Source organism: Rattus norvegicus, chromosome 6 (genome assembly GCF_036323735.1).
Source record: "Rattus norvegicus strain BN/NHsdMcwi chromosome 6, GRCr8, whole genome shotgun sequence".
In the NCBI taxonomy this organism is placed as follows: domain Eukaryota; kingdom Metazoa; phylum Chordata; class Mammalia; order Rodentia; family Muridae; genus Rattus; species Rattus norvegicus.
This window is the reverse complement of record NC_086024.1, coordinates 106,541,014-106,562,190: the sequence shown is the minus strand read 5'-3', so window position 1 is coordinate 106,562,190 and position 21,177 is coordinate 106,541,014. Positions and strand designations below refer to the sequence as shown.

The 21,177-nt window shown below is 46.9% G+C and overlaps 1 protein-coding gene and 1 long non-coding RNA gene across 7 annotated transcripts in view; one reads left to right on the top strand and one right to left on the bottom strand.

The window, feature by feature from the left end:
• The window catches only part of Smoc1 (SPARC related modular calcium binding 1), a 161,365-nt gene that overhangs the window by 31,766 nt on the left and 108,422 nt on the right, over positions 1-21,177 (bottom strand). For 3 of the 6 annotated variants that reach the window (XM_063261932.1, XM_006240284.5, XM_006240285.5), the window contains exons 4-7: positions 18,911-19,010; positions 16,808-16,855; positions 3,305-3,394; positions 1,401-1,481 (exon numbers count right to left, since the gene is read on the bottom strand). In XM_063261932.1, coding sequence (XP_063118002.1) covers positions 1,401-1,481; positions 3,305-3,394; positions 16,808-16,855; positions 18,911-19,010 — 319 coding nt within the window. Of the gene's footprint in view, positions 1-1,400; positions 1,482-3,304; positions 3,395-12,432; positions 12,568-16,807; positions 16,856-18,910; positions 19,011-21,177 lie in introns of those variants that run through there. The other 3 variants (NM_001002835.2, NM_001412316.1, XM_063261933.1) reach the window with 2 other exon arrangements.
• LOC120103570 (uncharacterized) lies at positions 10,574-11,814 on the top strand. The gene is made up of 3 exons (XR_005506090.2): positions 10,574-10,705; positions 11,026-11,267; positions 11,548-11,814. It is a non-coding gene; the product is annotated as an uncharacterized LOC120103570 (long non-coding RNA).

Genomic DNA, 21,177 nt, shown 5'->3' with positions numbered 1-21,177 from the left:
TAATAATAATAATAATAAATGCACCTACAATTCATTATTTAGGCAGGCATCCGTCAAGAAACACATAGACATTAATTTAGTGAACCTTTTGAGGAACAGACCATGAACCCACTCTACAGTTAAGAAATGACTTTTATTTAACTAGAGTCACTCAGTGTGTTTTAGAATCAGGATATGTGCCTAGATTTTGCCAATTCCAAACCCTGTGCTTGAACTGATGTACTATTCTGTTATAGTCTAGTCCAAGAGGGTTCACACAGCCTCCTTTCTGTCCCCATCCCATACTTGCATCTCACATCAAGCAGTAAGTCAGTCACACACTGAAAGCCAGCCATTGTGTTATAGATGCACCTCTGTCTCCCTGGACTGTACCCTCCATGCTGCCACCTCCAGTACAGAGCTGGCACACAAGCAAAGTAGAGGTGCCAACGACAGCGCACCCACTCACTGATCAACGGTCACACAAAACTCTGCCCGTTCATTTAAGGTAGGAATCCTTTGTTCATAATCTTTGCCACCAGTAAGGGAAGCATAGGGCTACATTAAACTCAGCCTACAACATAAATTCTGCCAAGTGATATTTCTCATGATGGTATCTTAAGTGAAAGTATGAGTCTCCCTGCCAGTGACCAACTCTGGTTTGCTACAACATTTCCTGCTGGTAAATATCAATGGCCAGAGAACTTGGTTGAGTTTGACCTTTGTTGTCGTCAAATACTGTTTCAAGTAAATCCTACGAATGTGACTACTCTTCAAAATTCATCACCCATACCATCACCATCCCCAGACCTCCAAAGGTCAGCTCAGGAGGGGCGTGACAACAAGTAGTTCTAAACTCTCAAAACAGAGGAACTAAGTATGTTGAGCTTGAAGTCCAACTTCCCTATGCCCAGTCTGCTTCCTTCAAATTCCCCTGCATGGCGTTCAGAAAGGCAGTCCAAATAGAAAAGCATATTAACAAATGTTGTCATCCAAACAGATCAACTGCTCATAGATGTTGATTCTGGCAGAAGAAAGTAAAAACTGCAAGGGGCTAACTAATTCATCTGACCTCCTTATGTTGGAGCTATAGAAAATGAGCATAATACTGATTAAATGGCTCCGTAAAGCTTGACTGAATGGCACAACCCCAGCACTCAGGAGGCTGAGGAGGAAAGGTGCTGGCTTAAGACTGGCTCGGGCTCAATAATGAGGCTGTCTCAGAAAAGGAATCAGGTAGGAAACAGAAGAGGAAGAAGTAGAAGGGTGAGGGTGGAGTGAGAGGAAGAGGAAAGGAAGGCAGTTGGGAGAGGGAAAAAGGAAATAGAAGAAAACAAGACCACATGATGAGAAGTCACAGAGCAGCTATGGTACACCGAGGGACAGAGGGTTGAGTTCATATAGAATTCAAGATTATTTACCTGAATTTCTTACATTGGTGTTATTCAATTTGGAGTCTTTGATTACCAAGTGCTTAATCCATAAGGTAGGGGCTGTGATTTCTAGAAAAAACAAGAGAGAGAGAGAGAATGTGTGTGCACATGTAGGCAAAGAATACAACACAGAATGTAACCTAGATTTCTAATAAGCTTTTTAGAAGCCTAAGCATTAAAGCTTCCACTATCTCCCTCTTGGCATATCGACCCCATCCGAGTGCCAACGCACTCTCTCTTCCTTGTGACGGAAGTGCCCATCAGCTTTTAAGAGACAACCAGGGCATCCTGTGCTGGGATCCAGAGTGGTCAGAATCCAGAGGCACCAAGCCACTCCATCAAGGAATAAAAATATTATCCCAGGAGGTGAGGAACGGGGCCAAGCCAAGTCCCTCTCAGCTGCTTCCCCAGGAGAAGATTTAAAGGGGATAAATCAACAAAGAAATGCCAAACACACCACAGAGACCATTTTAGAGGAAACAGCTGAACCACAGCAGATTCAGCCTGCAGAGCCATGTTCCATGTGGGGAAGAAGGGACTGAGTTGTGCCACAGTCAGGTGGGACACACGCCAAGCACCTTCATGTAGGGCACCCCAGGGAAGCTGCAGGCTCGCAGGAGGCCGAGGGTGTGGAAATCCTGTGGGATCACCCGAACATGCTATGCAGTAACCAGATACTTGATGACAGCACCAGGATGGTCCCCCCAGATGACAGCATCTCTATCCTCTACCTAAAGCCCTAGGACCCACACTTTCTAATGACAAAGGTGGATCACAGAGACGTGCCCCCTTTCAGTTCTCACTGAGCTGTGCCTGCGCCAGGAGCATTCCTAGCCATGGGCTGTGGCTTCGTTTAAGTTCTCTGTTCCTCTGGCTCGTGATCCAGGCACACTCAGCAGAGTACTGGTAAAATCTTGCCCTATGATGTGTTCTGAAAGTCAACTTCATTGTCAAGCTTTCTGGAAACCTTACACTCGGTTCACTGGGATCTAAAGCACTCGGTAAAGTCCCCACAGAATAGAAGCCCAGATGCTTCAGCTTGAGCAGAGGCCTGGCTTCTGTGCCCCAGCTCCTCCAACCCCTTGCCTCCTGGGACTCCTGACCTTGATTGGGTCACTGTCTACTATTTCCCTTACCTAGAGTGCTTCTCCCAAATGTCTTAAGTCAACTCCCCCAAATCCCCGTGCCCTAGCCCAGCCAGCCCCAATCTCTTTCTCCTACTTCTCTAATGGTGGCCCAAACCGTCCCCTCCTTGCTCCTGGCCAGTCCTCACTGTCTGGAATACCCTAATTCCTTCCTTCTCCCCAAAAGCTAAAGCTCATGACCTACATCTTCACCACTCTTCGCCAAGAGAACAATGGCGACTCTTTCTTCCATAAATGGAGACCAGAAGCACAGAACCCAGTTCCTGAAGTGCTCTCGTGGTTGCCATAGGAGCACAGACCGACATTAAAATACCTTCTCCTTATCCCGCAGGGACCCCACAGCACTCTAGGCACAGAGCACAGTTATAAGTGCTGAGTCACATGCTGAAGAGATGTCCCCAGTCTCCCCGCCGTCCCCACCATGACTCCCTGGTCTTGGCAGCTGGGAGGGTCTGTCTAAACCATGTTTTTGTTGGACATTGGGCTACAGGCAGGGAGCCTGAGAAGAACAGAGGGCCATTCCAGAAGTAGAAAGTGTGTACCAATTACTTGGAAGCTTCACATTTTTTAAAGGTTAGGACAGCCCAGTTTGCACTGCGAAATTTTGAAATTAAAACCAAAATATTAATAATAATAATATTAATATTAATAATAATGGAACTTAAACAAACATGTAAGGCTAATACCTTGCCCGATTCTGAACATGAGTAGAGAGAATAAGATTAGGAACTAATATAGTGGACTTACCATCTCCATCGAACACAGGCTGGGTCTCCATCGTGGGCGTGGGTTTAGAGCCATCATCTGAATTGAGGGTTAAAAAGAAACGAAAGGAGACTACCATTATTGAGGTAAATACTATCTACTCTCAGAACTGTTGAATGGTTGGGGTTTGTACAAGGCCAAAGAAAAAGGGAGAGGAAGAAGGGAGAGACAGAGAAGGAAAGCAGAGCCAGACAGAGACAACGATAATCCAGGTATGGGCTCATCCCAGGGACTCCCAAGGAGCTAGGTCTCATGGCAATGGAGGTCCCTTTCTCATAAACCTGAGGAAACTGTAGTCCTCTCCCAGCCCATCTCCCCACCCCACAGCAGAATAGGGCAGGAAGCTGCTCCCCCAGAGGCCCTGAGACTAGATTAGAGATCCCCAGTCTAGGTAGTTTGGGTTAACACTGGCAGCCACAGGGCATGAAACCTTGACGTCTTCACTTCCCTCCTTGTGTCCAGTACAAGGTAAAAAGCAGTTTAGAAACTTTCCTAACGGCCCTGGTTAGTGTAGACCAGGGTGCTGCTCCCGTCCAGACTCCTAGCTGTCTCTCCATCCTTGCCCCCCACCCCTCTCCAGCACCCTAGAGAAAATCAGCGTCCCTGTGAGCATTTACACTGTGAAACAGCGCACTCTGAAATTCCCAGCAGCAGGATAGTGAGGACAATGGGAAACAACCTGGGAAGATGCTGAGGTCACCCAGGCCTGGCTTTGATGTTTCTCTCACAGCTGATGAGAGCAGGGTGCTCCAGGTAACAAAGTCCTGGGGTTTATCACTCAGGACCCTTGGCACTTCTTGGTGCAAGAACGTCCATGCACCAGGAGTTAGGACAGACTTTGTTTATTTACCTGCCAGGACCTGCTTTTACCAAGGCTCAAGACCCCCAGCTTAGAGGAGCATTTTGCAACAGTTTTCATTGTTGCCCATTTAAAGAGTACGTTTAGACGATTTTCTCCAGTCACTGCCTAAGAAAATTTTAGCAGGGAGATGAAAATAAACACTCCAGTACTGTGTACACCCATTTGTACTATATAAGCAAAAAGAGTTCGATTTTCTCAATCCCCGAGAAGCCGTTCCGCTACCACCACCACCCTTAGTAAAGAAGAAGGGAGTTATCTTTGTCCATCTTGAGAATAGTTTAGAGATTTTTCTTTGTCTTCTCCTCCATGGGGGGGAGAAAGGTTGAGAGCTATTGTTTCCGCCAGTTTGATGATTACACACCATTGCGCTCCTCCCAAGACCCCCCAGAGATCATTTGGAATGAAGCACTGTCTTCCCTGAGCATTAACTATTTATAGAGAAGGCTAGCTCTCAGATAACCTGGGAGACACCAATCAGACCACCAGTAGTAACAGGTCCCCCCTTCCGGGCTCTGGTACGGTCAGAGATTGCCCTGCATCTTATCAGGGAAGGGAGAGAAAACAACTCTGATCTCTTGCTGGTGTCAACCCTCAGAGACCCACATCCTCCCCGGATACTGAGGCCAGCAGTCTGACAGTGCTTGACACCTGACCCTGTATCACTGCCATGTGCTGACACCAAGACCCAATTCTCACTGGGGCCAGAGCCATCCCAGACTATCCAACAATCGTTCCAAGAAATGAGACAGCAGAAAGATGCTTAAATACAGTGTGCTGAACATCTTCTCTGCCCCAAGCTGAAACCCTAATGGGCACCTTTCGATGCCAAGCCATGTGAGCTTGATTTGGAAGTCACTGAGGGAGAATAAACACCAAACAGAGCCACACAATGTCATGTTTTAAAAGAGCATCCCTTCCCCAACTCTAATAACACCTCTTTCCAATGAGTTCAATGAGCCCCTGAACAGAGTCTCCTGGCACTGCAATGCACATCGGGTCTGGCCATTTCTGCCAGATGCAGAGGTCGGTGTGAATAGTTCAGGTCAGCTGTGGTGCACTCAGCCACGTCTTCACGGGGTGGCTTCGCTTTAGGAGCCCTCGAGAGCCAACAGAGGAGAAGCAAGAGGTCAACCGTGAGAGCCCAAACCCAACAGCTCAGGGAATAGTTCATATTTGATGTAGACATTAAAATGTCTATATGAGAGCTACCTCTCGCTCTGGAGCTAGATAGCTAAAAATAGTCTGCCTTTCTCTCCTGGCATCCAGATGAAAGCCTGGGCTGGCCACCTGGACTATCAATCAGCACAGGTCTGTGGAGCACGGAGGTCTTCCTGGGGAAGATCTGTACTTGTGGTGGTTGGGGAGCCCCATGGATTGCTCAGACATAGGCACGGAAGCCCACAGGGCATGAAGCTGAGGCAGAGGGCTGAGTCTTCCTGATGGGTAGGGTCACTGAGGGTGAAGAGATACAGCTGCTCTGGACAGGGAGTCTTCCGATGGAAAGCTTTATGAGGTGAGAAAAGTCAAGGTACCCTGCTGCCAGGAGCCACCTGTGAAATCCAGCACACCCCAAAGCCAGGAAGCCAAGCCAAATCCAACGAGCCCTCTAACCATCATCTCCGGGCGCCTGGGCACCTGGCTCCTGACCCACCAAATACGAACTTTTTTTTTAATAAACATAGGTCCAAGGCTTAGGTCCAAGGTCCACAGCAGTTCTGCTTCCTGACAAACCTTGGAGAAGCACCAGGCCACACACTGGGCCCTGGATTCTTCATGTACTGTTGGCTTTCTGATTCCTAGTAGGACCTCACACTGGCTCCCGTTTATATCCATGCATTGCCTGCCCTAAACCTTCGATTTATTTCTCTGGGTAGCATTATCCTCTGGAAACAAGATGCCTCCACACCAAGTTGCAGGACATAGGCACTCCGTGGATGTAGGTAACTCTAACATCCTCCTAAAGAAGCCATTTTCTCTGGGAGTCCTAACTGTCTTATTCAAATGACTTACTTTTAAGACTGAATTTATGAAATTAAGTTGTTATCAATGTTTTAAAATTAGATAAACCATACAATTCAATAAGATGACAACCTTATTTTAAAACTAGGCAGAATATTTTAATAAGCATCTCACACACATATACACTCAAAACATAGAAATCATATTCAATGCCACTCACCATTAGGGAAGACACATGGAGGATGAACATAGTGCTTCTTGCCTGTGATCCCAGCATTTGTCAGGTAGAGGCAGGAGGAATTCTACAAGTTCAAGACTAGCCTGTGCTGCTTAGTGAGTTTCAGACCAGTCAGGACTACATAACAAGTTCCTATCTCAAACAAACCAAAACCCCAGGAGATACTACTAAGGACTCACAAGAATGGCTAAAATAGAAGACAGATAATACCAAGTGTTGGCAAGGGTGTGAAGAAAGTGGAACCCTCTCTTCACTGTTACCAGAACTATAAAACTGGCAGCACTTTGAAGACTAATTTGGCAATTTCATTTTAAAAAAATAAATGTACATTAAGCTTTCAACTCCCAAATTCCACTCCTAGGAACTTATGAAGGAGAAATAAAAACATAGACTCAGAAAGACATATACACAAATGTAACAGCATAGCTCAAATATAGTGACTTCTAATTTGGACTTTTATGTGTATTGTACGTATTTGGAAGAGCAAGACACAGGAATGCTATGGTACCAGAGAAGAAGTCAACTTACAGGTCCAGTCTCTCCTCTACCATGAAATTTCAGGGGTTAAACTTGGGTTGTAGGTTTAATGGCAAGCCCCTTAACCTACTGAGCCATCTCACCAACACAAAAAGCCTCAGAGCTTTAAGTCATCCAAATATCTATCAGCTGGTAAACAGATAAATTAAATGTCCATATAGAGGAATACTAGTTAGCATTAGTCAGGAATAAATAACTGAAACACAAAAATATACACCTGACACCCTTCAGAAATGTACTAATGGAAGACAGATATGACTGTTGCCTATAATAGCACCACGTTTATACAGCACAGATTTACAAAAGTAAGTGTACTGGGAGTCAACCTGCTCGGTGGGTTCTGAGGCAGAGGTTGAGAGAGAAGAACTGTAAATAGCCAAAAAGTTCTATGAGGAAGTGATAGAATTTCTCTCTGGTAATAGTTGTATGACTCTAGAAATTTGCTAAATTCATTGGATTTTACATCTACAATGAGTGAGGTTGTTTGTTTTTCTAGTGTGTAAGTTACATTTCAATAAAGGCTCTTTGAACTAAAATGAGGGAGTGCCAAAGTCACTAACAAAAAAATACAAAAAAAAAAACAAAAACAAAAACAAAAAAAAAATCAAAAAACAAACAAAAAAAAACCCAAAAACAAAAAAACCACCCAGCAGTGGCATCTAGGTTACTGTAGAAGGGGTTAATTTGGAGAGTGAGGACTTGTCCATAGATTTTTAGAGAAAAGTATATCCGAGCCTCACTTATGCTTGTGATAATTTCATGCCTGGGGCTTACTCTGGGTGATTTTCTTTCTCAAATAGTAAGATTTTCTTTCTCCTTAACACCCAAATACTCTTCTAGACTACGGGGGGGAAAGAACATTGTGGGAAGGAAGGTTTCAAAGATTATAAATTTCTTATAGGGAAGGAGAAAAATACGTATTTGAAAATAAAACAAATAAAAGGCAAATGAGGGAGTTTCTCAAGCGCAAGGCTAAGATAAGCAATCATAATCCCATTGTCGTAGTTTGTGATGCTTCGTCTCTGGCTGGTGGTTTTCTTCCTCTTGCTGCAACACTGGCCAGAGAGGAGGAAGCCATCAGGGAGATGAAAGACTGAGTCTCAGGGTCAGTGCGGCCTCAGAGGCAGTGAGCAGCTTTGGAAATTGCCCAGCCCCTGATACATTTGACTCTCCAAGGTTGCCCAGCCCCCAGCCATGCCTTGCCCTTGCAGGTGCGACCCCTGCATGGGCTCCGGGAGCTTATAAAGACAGTGGGTGTGTGTGTGTGTGTGACAGCACAGAGAAGGCCTGGCCCACGCACAGACAGCTGGAAGTCACTTCGACCCCCGATGACACTGTTCAAAGCCTCCTCTGTTTGGCTTTTTGATTTCTGATTGACATTCGCTGGCCAGGGGAGATAAATGCTGGGCTGAGGACAATGTTGATCCGCTCTGACTATTTATTCTCAAGGAAAGACTTTTCAGAATAACAAACAAAACCCCCAAAACATTGGTGTGCTTAAGGAGCTGAATAGAGCCCAAGAGATCCAGGGAAGCAGGCTGGCCCTTTGAAGGGGCTGGCAAGTCCATTGAGGAGTTAATTGTCTGGGTGTACAATGAGTTTATTCTGACCACATACAAAGAGCTTTCTCTTCCCGGTCCTTCAAAAGCAAGTGTGTCAAAGGGGCTGGAGGAGGAATCTGTATTGATGGCATCTCTTTGGGTTTTCTGAGGTGGAATGTGAGCCTTAAGAAGAAAATAAATAAATAAATAAATAAATAAATAAATAAATAAATAAATAAATAAATAATAACCAGTGGTCCCTACCCCCAGCCTGAGATTTAGAAGGTTCCTCAACAAGCCCAAACTCCCTCCGATTCTTGACTTCCTCTCAAACCACATCAGCCACCGCGATCCTCCCTTACATTCTTTGATGACATCACTTTCCATTTTTCTTGGGAATAAACCGATACCTGATAGAACTACAATGCTCTTGCTTTTGAAGGGACCAGATTTATGCGATTCAAGGTTGGTTACGGAAGTCGGGGACTTCTTTGAGCAATCCTGTTTGCAAAAGTCTCTTAAGAAGCTGGCCCGGGTCACCCCAGGAGGATGGAATGCTTGCTGACCCCAGCATCTCCTGAGAGGCGCGATCCTAAGCAAGAGGTCCATGTTTCGCAGCTGTTTTTCCCTCCTGCACACTTCCTCTTCGACGTAAGAATGAGCGCAAAGCTGGCTTTTGCAAGCACTTTCCCCACATCCTCAAGTCATGCATTCCTCTGAGTAAGAGTAACAACCCAAGGCCAGCTAGGAATGCAGATGGGGGGACAGACAACAAGGAGGAGAAGCTGAAGAGGAAAAGAGAAGGGGGAGGAAGAGGAGGAGGAAGATAAAGCAAGAGGCACCTGTAGCACATGACTCCGTTGAAGACTGGATCCACACAGAACTCAACGAACTTCTTGAAAACACTTTATTGTGGAAAGTTGTGCTTAAGTTTTCACAAATATAATGTCATATTCTACTTTATACAGGGGATTTTACTGTGGGCAAGGGACAGCACTGGCAGAGGGCTCTCCTGCGTCACAAGCCCTGAATTTGATCCCGAGCAAGGCATAAACCAACTCTGCTTGTATTGTATACACTCATAATCCTAGCACTTGGGAGGGAAGGGCAGGAAGGTCAGAAGTTCAAAGCCAGCCTAGAATACATAAGGTAGATCTAGAAACAACACCTGTCCCGTGGATATCGACAAATGACTATAATTATATATGTTCAAGAGAATCAAAATCAAAATCAGGAAGCTGATATGGGCACCGTCCATCTTACCCCCAGCAATTTCACACACACACACACATCTGCTTATGTGTGTACAGCTCTGAATTATTTTACCCATGTACAGGTTCACATCACATCACTGTCATACAGAACTACCCCATCCCCACAGAGGCTGCCACGGGTTTCCTCTTTATGATCACACCTTCCCTCTCCTCCACCCTACTCTCACCTGGCAACTCCTCGCTTGCTCTCTATAATCTTGCCATTTCTAGGATGTTGTATGATTGGGATTGTGTAGCATCTAATCTTTTGGAATAGGGTGTGTGTGTGTGTGTGTGTGTGTGTGTGTGTGTGTACATATGTGTGCATGCATGCGAGCTTTGCACAATGCCCTTGAGACCTTCCCAAGTTCCAGCATATCCTGCTGAGTATCATCTGCGGTACCGGTGGGACACAGGTCCTGTCAATTGCTGAAGGACATTTGGGTTGTCCCGATTTTGACATTATAGATAAAGCTGCTATATATTGCATATGGGTGATTTGTATGGCTGTCTTCGTTTCCTTAAAATAACGTTCAGGAATATAATTGATAAGTTCAGGTTAAGTATGCACTTTGATTTTCTTTAACAGAAACTTCCATCCAGGCATGGTGGTCCACAGCTCTAATGCCAGCACTTAGAGGCTAAAGCCATAGAGCCATGAGTTTAAGATCCAGCCCTAGTGACACAGACTGTCAAAGGAATGAAGGAGAGAGGGGGAGGGGGAGAGGTAGGGAGACAGGAGAGGAAGTGGAGGAGGAGGGGGATTTCCAAAGCACATCCCATCATGGCTGTGCTATTTAAATCCTCCCCAGCGGTGTATGAGGGATGGGGCGTCTCTGCCACCTCACCAACGTTTAGTATGGAGACTATTTTTAACCCCCCTCCATCGTGACAGCTCACCACCGTCTCCAATGGAGACCTATACCGTCAAACATCTTCCATGAGCTTCTTGCCCTCTGTAGACCAGCTTTGATGAAGTGTCTATGTATGCAGGTAGGTGGAGTAATTTTTATCTGTTTTAAGTTAATTAAAAGTTGTTAATTTAAAGTTGTTCTAACTGTTGAGTCTATGGAGCTGTTTGTATGTTCTAGACACGAGTCCTATGTCCAGCAGATATTTCATAAATATTCCCTGGTGTCTGTAGTAGTAAAAATGTTCACAAGGACTCTTTTAAAAGTTATAACAGCTTTTACATTCTACTGTGTGGACTATGATCCAGTACGGGTTGTTTCATAAAGCACGGCATTGAGGTTGGGGTTTTAAGAATTTTCTACTTATTTTTGTTTGTTTAATTTTATATTACTTTTAATTAGGCATGTGTGAAGGTGTCTGTGTCAGACAAGTGTCCACAGAGGCCAGAAGGCAGCGTCTGATCTGCTGGGGTTGGAATTGGAGCTCTGGGTGTTAGGGGGTGCCTGACGTGAATGCTGGAAACTGTACTCGGGTCCTCTAGAAGAGCAGCAAGCACTCCTAACTGCGGGACCATCTCTCCAGCCCCTGTTTTTCTACTGCGTTTGGTCTGTGGATGCCGGTTGCTACAGAACGCCTGGCTGAGGTGGGGGCTGTCCTTCCTGTGCTGTATTTCCTTTGTCTCTGTATCAGACATCTATTCTGGTGTGAATGTTTCTGGGTTCTCTCTTCTCTGTTGACTTAGGTTTATCTGTCCTTCCTCCAACACCTCACTGTCTTAATTGTCACAGCTTTATGTCTTAAAACAGATAAAAATTACTCCACCTACCTTTTCTCTTTTAAGAAGTATTTTAGCTACTGTGTGTCGCCTCTGTGCAGAAATCTGACAATAAACTGTCCTAAATCTCATATCTATCTTCCCACAGGTACAGAATCAGTGCAGTGAGACCTGGGAATGATGAGTCAGCCACTCATGCAAGTGGAGCTAAGTAATAAAAAAAATGGCCCTGAGACACATCCAGGTCCACAGCCTCATTCTGGGCTGCCTCAGAGCTGGTGTTCTCCACTCTGAACTTAACTCAGAACAATGAGCAAGCAGCCTTATCCCCATCTGCCTGGGAGCTCTGAGTTCTCTCGCCTGCACATCAAAGTCTCTGGGACTGATCACCCAAAGGGTTAAGAATTTCCCAGAAGTCTACACTCATTCCAGGCAGCCCCTATCAGGGTCTTTCCTCATAGGCCCTGACAAAAGCAGCGACGGCCAGAACTGTTTGGAATACCACCCACCTCTCCTTCCATACAGAAGGGACACGTTCTAAGAGTCTAGAAACTGTTGGTCCCCGAAAGGCCCACATCCACTTGAAGATTACCTTCATCACAAAATGCTGAAGACCTAATGGTCCCAATGGGGATGAGCCCCACAAAACAAGGCTGGGGTTCTCACCATTTTCACTCAAGACTACAGCCTCAGTAGCTATAACCAACAGAAGCCTGGGGAGTTCCAGAAGAAACATTTACCCAACAAAAAACATAGAACACAGACAGTCACTAATATCACCAGGGACTCAAATACTCATTTGATTAAGAAGCCCTCCCAGATCCGCAAGTCCTATGATCTCTGCTCACATACAGCATAGGTTAAAGTCAGAGGCTTGAGGACGATGCTTCATGTGTAGGTTGACCCTGGACAGTCAGCCTGGTACCTCTCAACCAGGCTCAGGGCACTGAGCACACCTCCTTCAGGGATGCTCACTGCCCTTGCCCCCCGCTGTGAGGCCAAGGTCGGAGGCTGCAGAGTGCATCTCTCTTACCTGGAATACCTGTCACCTGTCACCCCTGCCCTAAGCTACCCGTCAGTACATTCGGATCCACCTCCTGAAGGGCACAGCTCCCAGCCTGGCATCCGTCTGCAGACCAGACTGACTCCACAAGATCCTCTAAATATAGAGACATGGACAAGGGACCTTGGGGAAATGAAAGTGACTCACTCCTTACTCAAGGCACACACTGTAGAACAGCCAGCAAGGGATTAAAAAGAACTCTCCACCCATTAAAGGTGAGTTGGACTTGGAAGCTCTGCCCTATTCTGAGACAGGCCTGACAAATGCAGACGCTCCCGAAGGAGACCTTAGGGCGGACTATGTCCGTAGTTTTGTTTCTTTCTCACTTGCTTTAAACAACAAACTCTCAAACCTCTTACAGGAAGATGAGAAAATTTCAGAAAACTTCCTCTGATGACCCTTGCCTTTCAATGGCTGTTTGTCACAGGGTCAGCCGCAGGACTCTGTGACTCTGAGCCATTAAGAGGGAAACCAAAAACAGCTCTCTCCATATGCTCTCTGGGTTCCTCCCATCCACAGTTCTTTACCACTCTCCAGTCTCCTCAGGGAGGTTGAGAATTGTCATTCTGGTACCTAACGATGGGGGAGAGGGGTGTACAATCAAGCAGCAAAGGAGTGCCTCCCCCACCCCCCATGTCTTATCCTGCAAGCTCACCTAGAGTTCTTTATATTCCAGCCACAAAAGAAATGGGTCAGGAAAGCCCACAGCCCACCTCAACACAGGCTGCTCCAGATCAGTCAGTCTAGAAGCACAGCCTGCTGTCCAGTCCCTTCCCTTTTCACATCAGTGAAAACCCCAAATCAGTCCATCTCCCAGCTCCTGAGCCTCCAACTGTTTTAGCAGTAGAGCCTTAGAGCTAGAGGGACTGCCGGGGTCCTCTTCCTTTCTTCAGATATGCCTCTGTGGCATCAATAAAACACATGTGGGTGCAGGTGTGCACCACCCCCATGTATACACCCCCACCCCCATCTGTCTTCAAGGACCAGGACCAGAGGAGAAGAGGAGGGGGCAGCAGAATGGGATTGCCCCAGATCAATGGATATTTGAAACTCAAACACATGGCCCAGGCCCTACACTGCACGTGTTAATTACCACACATGTGCCCATAAAGGAGTCCGTTAAACACAAGAGGCACAAAGAACAGAGCAAAGAGAAGACATTCCTGGGGATTAAGTAAATAGTCTGAAGTTGTGACCCTCCTCCCCTCCTGGAGCACTCGCATCTGGGGAAGATAACAGTGACCCCCACCTCCCCCCCTTCTTCCCTCAGGCCCCACACCTGTGAACCCAGAACCAAAGCAACGCAGGCCCCCTAGCCTAGCCAAGCAGCGGTGACCTGCTGCTGCCTGGCTGCCCTCGCTCATGCTATCTCTCTGGCTGTCCACCCCCAGCTCCCTGCCCTCTGCCTTTCTCCTCCTCTCCTTCCAAGGCCTAATTCCTGGCCGGCGACCAGCCTCTGAGCAGTCGCACAATGCATCTTTTCATTCCTTCTAGGCAAAGAGAACTGATCCTTCCCGGCCCCATCAGTGGGGCATGTTCAAGAAGGCAAGAGAGTTTAAGGAAGAGAGAAACTGGGTTCCATCCCTGCCTTGCACCCACATCCCAGCACTCATAGACCTATGGCTCTGCCTTCTCTGCAGTCATACCCCTTGCACTCCCAGGGGCCACACCAACATAATTGCTCTGGCCAGCCCCAACTCCGATGCCTTGTGGGAGAAGCCACATGTGGGCATGAGCTCAGACAAGGGGCCTTTGTGCTGTCCCACCTGCTGCCCCAAAGAGCGCATTCCATTCTTCCGCTCCGCTGAAAGAGGAACCTCTGGGCCGACACAGGATATTACGAATGCCCTCTCACACCCTGTCCCCATTCAAACCCCGGCTTCCTAGGCAGGTGTGGCTTCAAGTGGCCCTTCCTACAGGTGGCCCAGTCTTCCTTTCTCTATATTCTTAAGACAGACAAAGAAATGATCCTATACCTAAACTGATCCTCTAAGTGGAGGGGAAACGAGAGCCCTGCGTAGGGTTCAGATCCCCAGGGTGGAGTGAGAGTTGGTGCACACCGCCCCGCCACCCACCACTTGCCCTGTTCTTTGCCTCCACTGGACCCCACAGGAAGAAGTAAACCAGCCACAGGGCAAGGAGCAAAGACCTAGGAGCTGACCATAACGGCACCATCTAGGGCAGTGGCTCTCAACCTGTGGGTCGAGACCCCTTTGGAGGGTCACATATCCTATATCCTACATATCAGATATTTACATTACAATTCATAGTAACAGTAAAATTACAGATATGAAGTAGCAATGAAAAGAATTTTATGGTTGGGGTCACCACAACACGAGGGACTGTATTAAAGGGTCTGAGAACCACTGATCTAGAGGGGAGCTTCCTTACCAGTATCACTATGGAGGAGTCGGGCTCCTGAGCACTCCTTTATCCAGGTCTGCTGGCTGCTCCTGGTCTGAGAGGGAGCAAAGGGTGTTCCCTGCTATCTACTGTAAATGGCATCTGCAGTTCACCTGTCCTTTCCCAGCCGGTTTAGTAGAAGCCAGGACGACCATGAGCTATCTGTTATTGATACCCACGGGGTACAAGACCACAGCAGCTAGGAGAATCCTGCGCTATCCAGTTAAGAATGCGGAACCGCCAGATTTTCTGGGGGGCAAGCTTTACAAGTTCCCTGTGTCTCCCATTCCTTTTGAGGAGAAGGATTGCTTCTGATGGGTGGTCGGTTTTGCATGACTGTCGACTGTTATTCTCTGCCATGAGGTCCTCACACCCAGAAGAGGCTCCTGAAGCATTGATCAAGCAAAGTGAAAGCAGCTCCTATTCCCAAACCCTCCAGGCACACTGCCAGGAACAGCCCTGGCGAAGTCCCTGCTCCCATCCCTACTATGGTTATGGTTATACCTACTACGTTATGGTGGGAGCACCATAACGTGCATCCCCAGCTCTGGGAAGGATGTGAAAAGGCATCTCCTCCCTTCTTCCCACCTTCCTTCTTCAGGAAGAGAAGCCACCTGTAGGTCCGCTGTTCTAGTCCATGCTCAGACCACCCTCCACTTCTTGGAGGACCACATCTCAGAAAAATAGCTTCTCTGAGCCTTAACTCTGACCCTCGGTGCAGCAGCAGGAGCCGGTGGCTGGTCCCCAGGTTGCTGTGTGTGTAGCACTTGGTGAACTTTGTGCTGCTCACAGTACCTGCCCCCCCACACACACACACCATGAACTCTTATGAGCATGCACTTTCCAAAGCTTAGGTGAGGTGGGAAGCCTCAAGGTCAGCCTGAGTAGAAGGAAGCTTGGCAGCACCCATATGCGTGATGAATGGATAGTTAACTGCTTTCCAGGCCGCTGTGTGTGCTGTCCCAGGAGCTGCCAGTTGTGATTCCTGGGCCTCAAACTGCCTTTCAAACCAGAAGGGGTAGGCAGCATATGACAGGGACCAGCTCACATATCAGAGTCCACTACAGCACTCAGACAAATACCAGCTATATAAAATGGGAGAAGCAGACTGAAACAAAACTGTGGGCCCTTTGTTAAAAGGAGCAGGCAGAGAAAACTATCATTAGAAGTTCAAAATGGGAAGCTTTACTCTCCCACTGTATGTATGTATGCATGTATGTATGTATACATACATATATAAATATGTGTGTATGTATGTATCTCTTGAATTGTAATGGTAGTGTGTAATTTGCTGGGTTTAAAGCAAAACAATCAAACAAACAAAACCCCCTTAAGCTTGCTATGGAAGCCAAATTGAAAGCATCATACAAACTGTGTGATTCTTCGAGAATAAAACAGCCTGGCAGCAGACACTCATCACACACGTGTCTCCTCTGCCTCTGTACACGTCACCATCCTCTTGGCGTCAAGGCAACACGGTTGAAAATGTCAAAACCACCACACTGGCTGCATACCCATGAAGTCATCCTGGCCTTCGGGAAAAGACTCTGGATTCATCTTGGGAAATGGCAGGGAGGGAAGACACTCAAACGAGCTTACAAACCAGAGAGCCAAGGGTGGGTGTGAGCATTGTGCCTTTGTCTTCTTCTCCCGTTGGTAGTTGACCAACTGAGCTTCCCAGGGAGCAGAGGTCCATGGGGCTCACATAAGGGCGGTCCCTACCCAATTCTGTGTCCCACCCTCCTCTCTCCTTCCTCAGAAACAATGGCAGCTCAGCCATCATCACTACCTGAGCCGTCCTTACCTCTAGTGCTTCGGAGAGGGAGCTGGAAATGTGAGGCACATGTAGCTTTCACCCCAGACTCCTTCCCTCTCAGCTAAGAACCCTGCTTACACTGGCCTTTGAAGCAAATATTTAGAGGAAGCATAAAACTCCACTCACCTTTCCTTCCTGAGTTACCCTGGCTCAAGGGCTTGTCAGTGACTGGACCTTGGTCGAGAGAGGAAACAGAAGCACAAGATTCAGATGGCACTGTGGTTGGTTTCCATCAAACACTTGGCAAAGCCCGATGTTATGAGCCACGGTCATGTATATATATGTATTGTATACACAGCACAGATTCTATATACAAAGTTAGTGTGCACACGCATGTCGCGTAGGGTTTGTTTAACATCAATGTCACTGATAACCTAGACTGTTTTGAGTTGAACTGTGATTGCCAGGTTCCCTGGAACCAATCTTGACCCAGCTTTTACAAAACTCTACATCCATGTAGTGCAAACATTGTGATACTTGTCCCCCACTTACACACCCCTGCACGCACTCTCATCTCACCAGCTCCGTGCTCTGACCCACATCCAGTCACCAGGGCCAACTGAAAAGAAGCCCCCTCTTACTGAAAATGCAATGATTGACATCCCTTGCTGGTCAGGGCAGGAAATCGGTGATTTTCCATCTACATTAAGTAGAAAATTGTTGGCCCAATTGTACCGAATGGGCCAAACAGTCTGAGGCATGGAAACAATTTTCTAGACACAGCCTGTTCTTCAAGGAGAGGGCAGCCTGTGTCCTGGCCAAACATTTGCTCCATTTCTTCTGGGATGCCACACGTACCCAACATCCAGGCCTGGCTCTGTGGCACCTGCCTTCTCCTTGAAGGCCATCCCACAAGGGCAGGGAAAACCCACTCGGTAGAAGGGCCTCTCTGGAGATCCTGCCCATGAGAGAAAACTGAGAATTCTGACTTTCCTAATCCATATCACACTCCTTCTCCGTGCATCAGTTGTGTGAGGGGTCTGTTATCTTATCTTGCAGGGGGCTTGTGTCTAATGCCTTTGTTTGCTTTAAATGGAGTGTTCCAGGTCGCTTGCAAGGAGGCCCAAGTCCTGCCTCTCCTCACATTAACCCAATTAAGGTTTCCAGTTTCTGTGTAAACCACAAATAAAGTAAACTTCCCTCTTGGCCTGTAAATTTTGATCCTAGCATGAATTCTTATGGACATTAGTACCCTTCCCACTTACTTTCCTTTTTAAACCAAAGGGCTAGGTTTTTTTTTTAAAGAGACCAAATTTGATTTTAGAAACATAAAACCCAGGGAAAAGTTAACGTAGACTGAAGGCCTTTGGAACTAGGTTTTAGCATAACATTTTGTACTTTGCTTGCACTTAAACATTGGGAATAAGTAAAAATCCAATCCATGTATACAGTGGATGGGTGAGACTGGCTGTTTGGGGGGCAGCCTTAAGGGAGTTACTAATGAGGGTGAAGGGTGGGACTTTGTGTTTCGATCACAAACGACCCCACAAGACTGGTCTAACAGCAAACACCGTATGCCTACAAAGTTGGGAGTATAAAAAGTAAGCTTTTCTATGGATCAACCCAATAGGTCGTTATTAAACTCTTGTCTAATTATCAGAAGAGCTTCATAAAAATAACGGGTTTGGGTTCATTCCAGATCTGGGACCTACTCATCAGAATATTCAAGGAGAAACTTTGAGACTTGGAATCTTTTTCATCTCCCAGGCATTACAGATGATCAGCCAGCCAGACATAAGGTTCACTCTTAGAAAAGATTTTCATTGTCATTTATTACAATATTCAAGGATGACAAAGTGTGGCAGAGAAACTGATCCCCTCCTTTCCTGTGTCCATGACAGACATCACTAATCAATCACTGAAGCTTTTAGTCTTATACTCTCACGTGGTTTCAACAACAATACCAGTAAGGCATTTCGAGGTCCACTACAGGCAGCAAATGACAGCAAAACCCTGGATATGTGGCATCTCTGCTCTAAGGAGCTGTGGCCAATGCTTAGGGAAAGAGCACTGCAGCAGACACATAAACTCAAATTAAAATATGCCCACATAGTCACTCTTCATCTAGCTGACTACAGAGCAAGCATAGAGTGGAACCCTTCTGACCTGGAAAGGGGCTCATTTACCACAGCAACCGTTTAAAGGTTTGCTTGTAAGATGCAGATGCAGAGTCCAACCAACAAGTCTCTCTCTAACCCTTTCCATTCCTCCCGCACCTTCCTCCAGTACCTGAACATACAGGAGTTTTATTCTGCACGGACGAGCCACTGATGGGCTTCCCGTCTGGGGTGACACACCAGCAGTACCCTGTGTACGTATGACACTGCACCTGTTCAGAGAGGTGGAAAAGGAAAAGAATCGTAAGTCTTGGGTCATAGTCAATTAGCCATATGTCAGAAAATCCCCTACCTCTCCCACTTCTGTCTCAGGTAGAAGAACAGTCAGGTGGACCCAGCATGTCATGTTGGCTTCATGAACTATGTGTGCCTGCTTCTTTCTTGTGACACCAAACGCTTAGTATCTGTTACCCTATGGGAGCAGGTCCACTGGGATTACCCTGCAGTGTGTACATACTCTAATACCAGAACTGGCATATGCTCCCATCCAACTGTAAAACAGTCTAAACAGAGAACTAATTTGGCAAGTAGCTGTGGGAATGTCCAGGCCCTTCTTGAACAAGTACGGACAAATGCTAAGTTTTTCTCATAAGCAACATAAGCCTGTGTAGTGAGCACAGCTCTTCTGAGGCAAGGACAGAGCGCCCTTGTGCTTGCACAATCTACTAGAAACCCAGTGCTACCACTGGGTGATCTTCGAGCCTGCAGGATCAGACCTAGCTGTCTGGGGATGGCTTGTTAAAGTGAGGCTTTCTTTTAATCTTCCAGAGGAGCTCTTCTTTCTCCTCCAATAGCCATCACCTTACCCAGCTTCTCCCATCCCGCCTTCCCTCCCCCACCCCATCCATTTTCTCTGGAGAATTTGTAAACACATATCGAGACAGATGCCTTTGTGTATCAGACACCCCCAAGGGGGTGACTTTTGAACTTAAGATAAAAATTAAACTAATTTCTACGATAGTTAAGGTCCCCAATAATCTGTCCCTGCCCATGCTTCGGGTATCATTTTTACACCCCAGGCTCCACATGCACTGAACCCTTTCGTGTCCCTGAACACAGCCTCATTTCCCATGAGCGGGCTTCATTGGCCCCAACCATTCAATTTATCCACAGTGCTGTCTCAGACCACCTATTCCCAGCCTTCTGCTTCCCCTCATGCTACACCTTCCCCTCGAAGTCAGTCTTGGCTTCTTCCAACCCTTCTGCAAACTCAGAAGCCTTCCCATGGCAAGCCAGTGAGCTCAGGTTCCTCATCTGCCAGGTCCATCTTGCCACTCCAGATTATAACTTTAAGGACTGCAAGCGAATTGTTTCAGGGTCCCCAGAATCTAGTACACTGCTGACATCCATTGCAGGTGACTGATGGGTTGAATAAAGGCCTGAGTTCTCACATTTCCCCCATCCTTGGTCTCCCATCAATTCCAAAGTGCAACATCGATTTAAAAAGCCACACCACATTAAGTGAGCATCTCGATGACAAGACTCGTGTGCCAACTGCAAAGATATTAAATTGTGAAAAAAACCGTGCCTCTTGGGATCAAGGACATATTGGAATTGAGGCCAGACAGTAATTGCATACAAATTGAGCAGAGAGGTGGCAGAAAGAGACAGTGAAAACAGTCTTCTGACAACCTGGGTAGGAGCCAGTATTTATTGCTCAGGCAAAAGAAAAAAAAAAGCTATGTAAAGTATTGTACTCTTGTGTGGGTATCAAACACAATGACTTCCCCCAAGGCAAGTCACCATGAGCCTGTCCATGGATACCAGGGTAGAATAAAATATTCTTTTTCCTACCGGCAGTATGGCTGCTGTCAAATGAAACACTCACTGCTGTCATCTCTGCAGGGACACTGCCAGTGCACAGGACCCTGGATTCACACCCTCCTCCTTCACCTGATAGCCATGGTGACAACCCAGATGCTCACCCACCATCAGCATCCCGGATTTAGTAGCCCTACTTCCTAAGGAGGCTAATAGTGGAATAGGAAGATATCAAGACAGGCAAGCGTTTGCATGCTAGTCTAGCCAGTTACAGACAAGTTCTTTGAGCCTCTTCTTTACAATAGCATGAGTAATGACTGTCTGAGCTGGAAGGCCCTGGTAAGGCAGCCTCACATCTGGCATGTGGTGAGGACTGGTACAGAGAGGTCGTAGCTGTGATTGTTCTCAGTCATACCAACAGCACCTGCCAGGTGTCTCCCCACAAGCCAGACCTCCTCTAGTAACCTCCACAGGTGTGGATGGAAAGTGCCTCTGGAAACTTGGCTTCGGCCGCAGATCACATAAGCCCTGCAGGGGATGCTTCCCAGGGCTCATTCCCATCCAGGAGCAGCATTTAATGGGACTAATGAGACCTGGCCGGCTGCTTTCTCTGCTTTG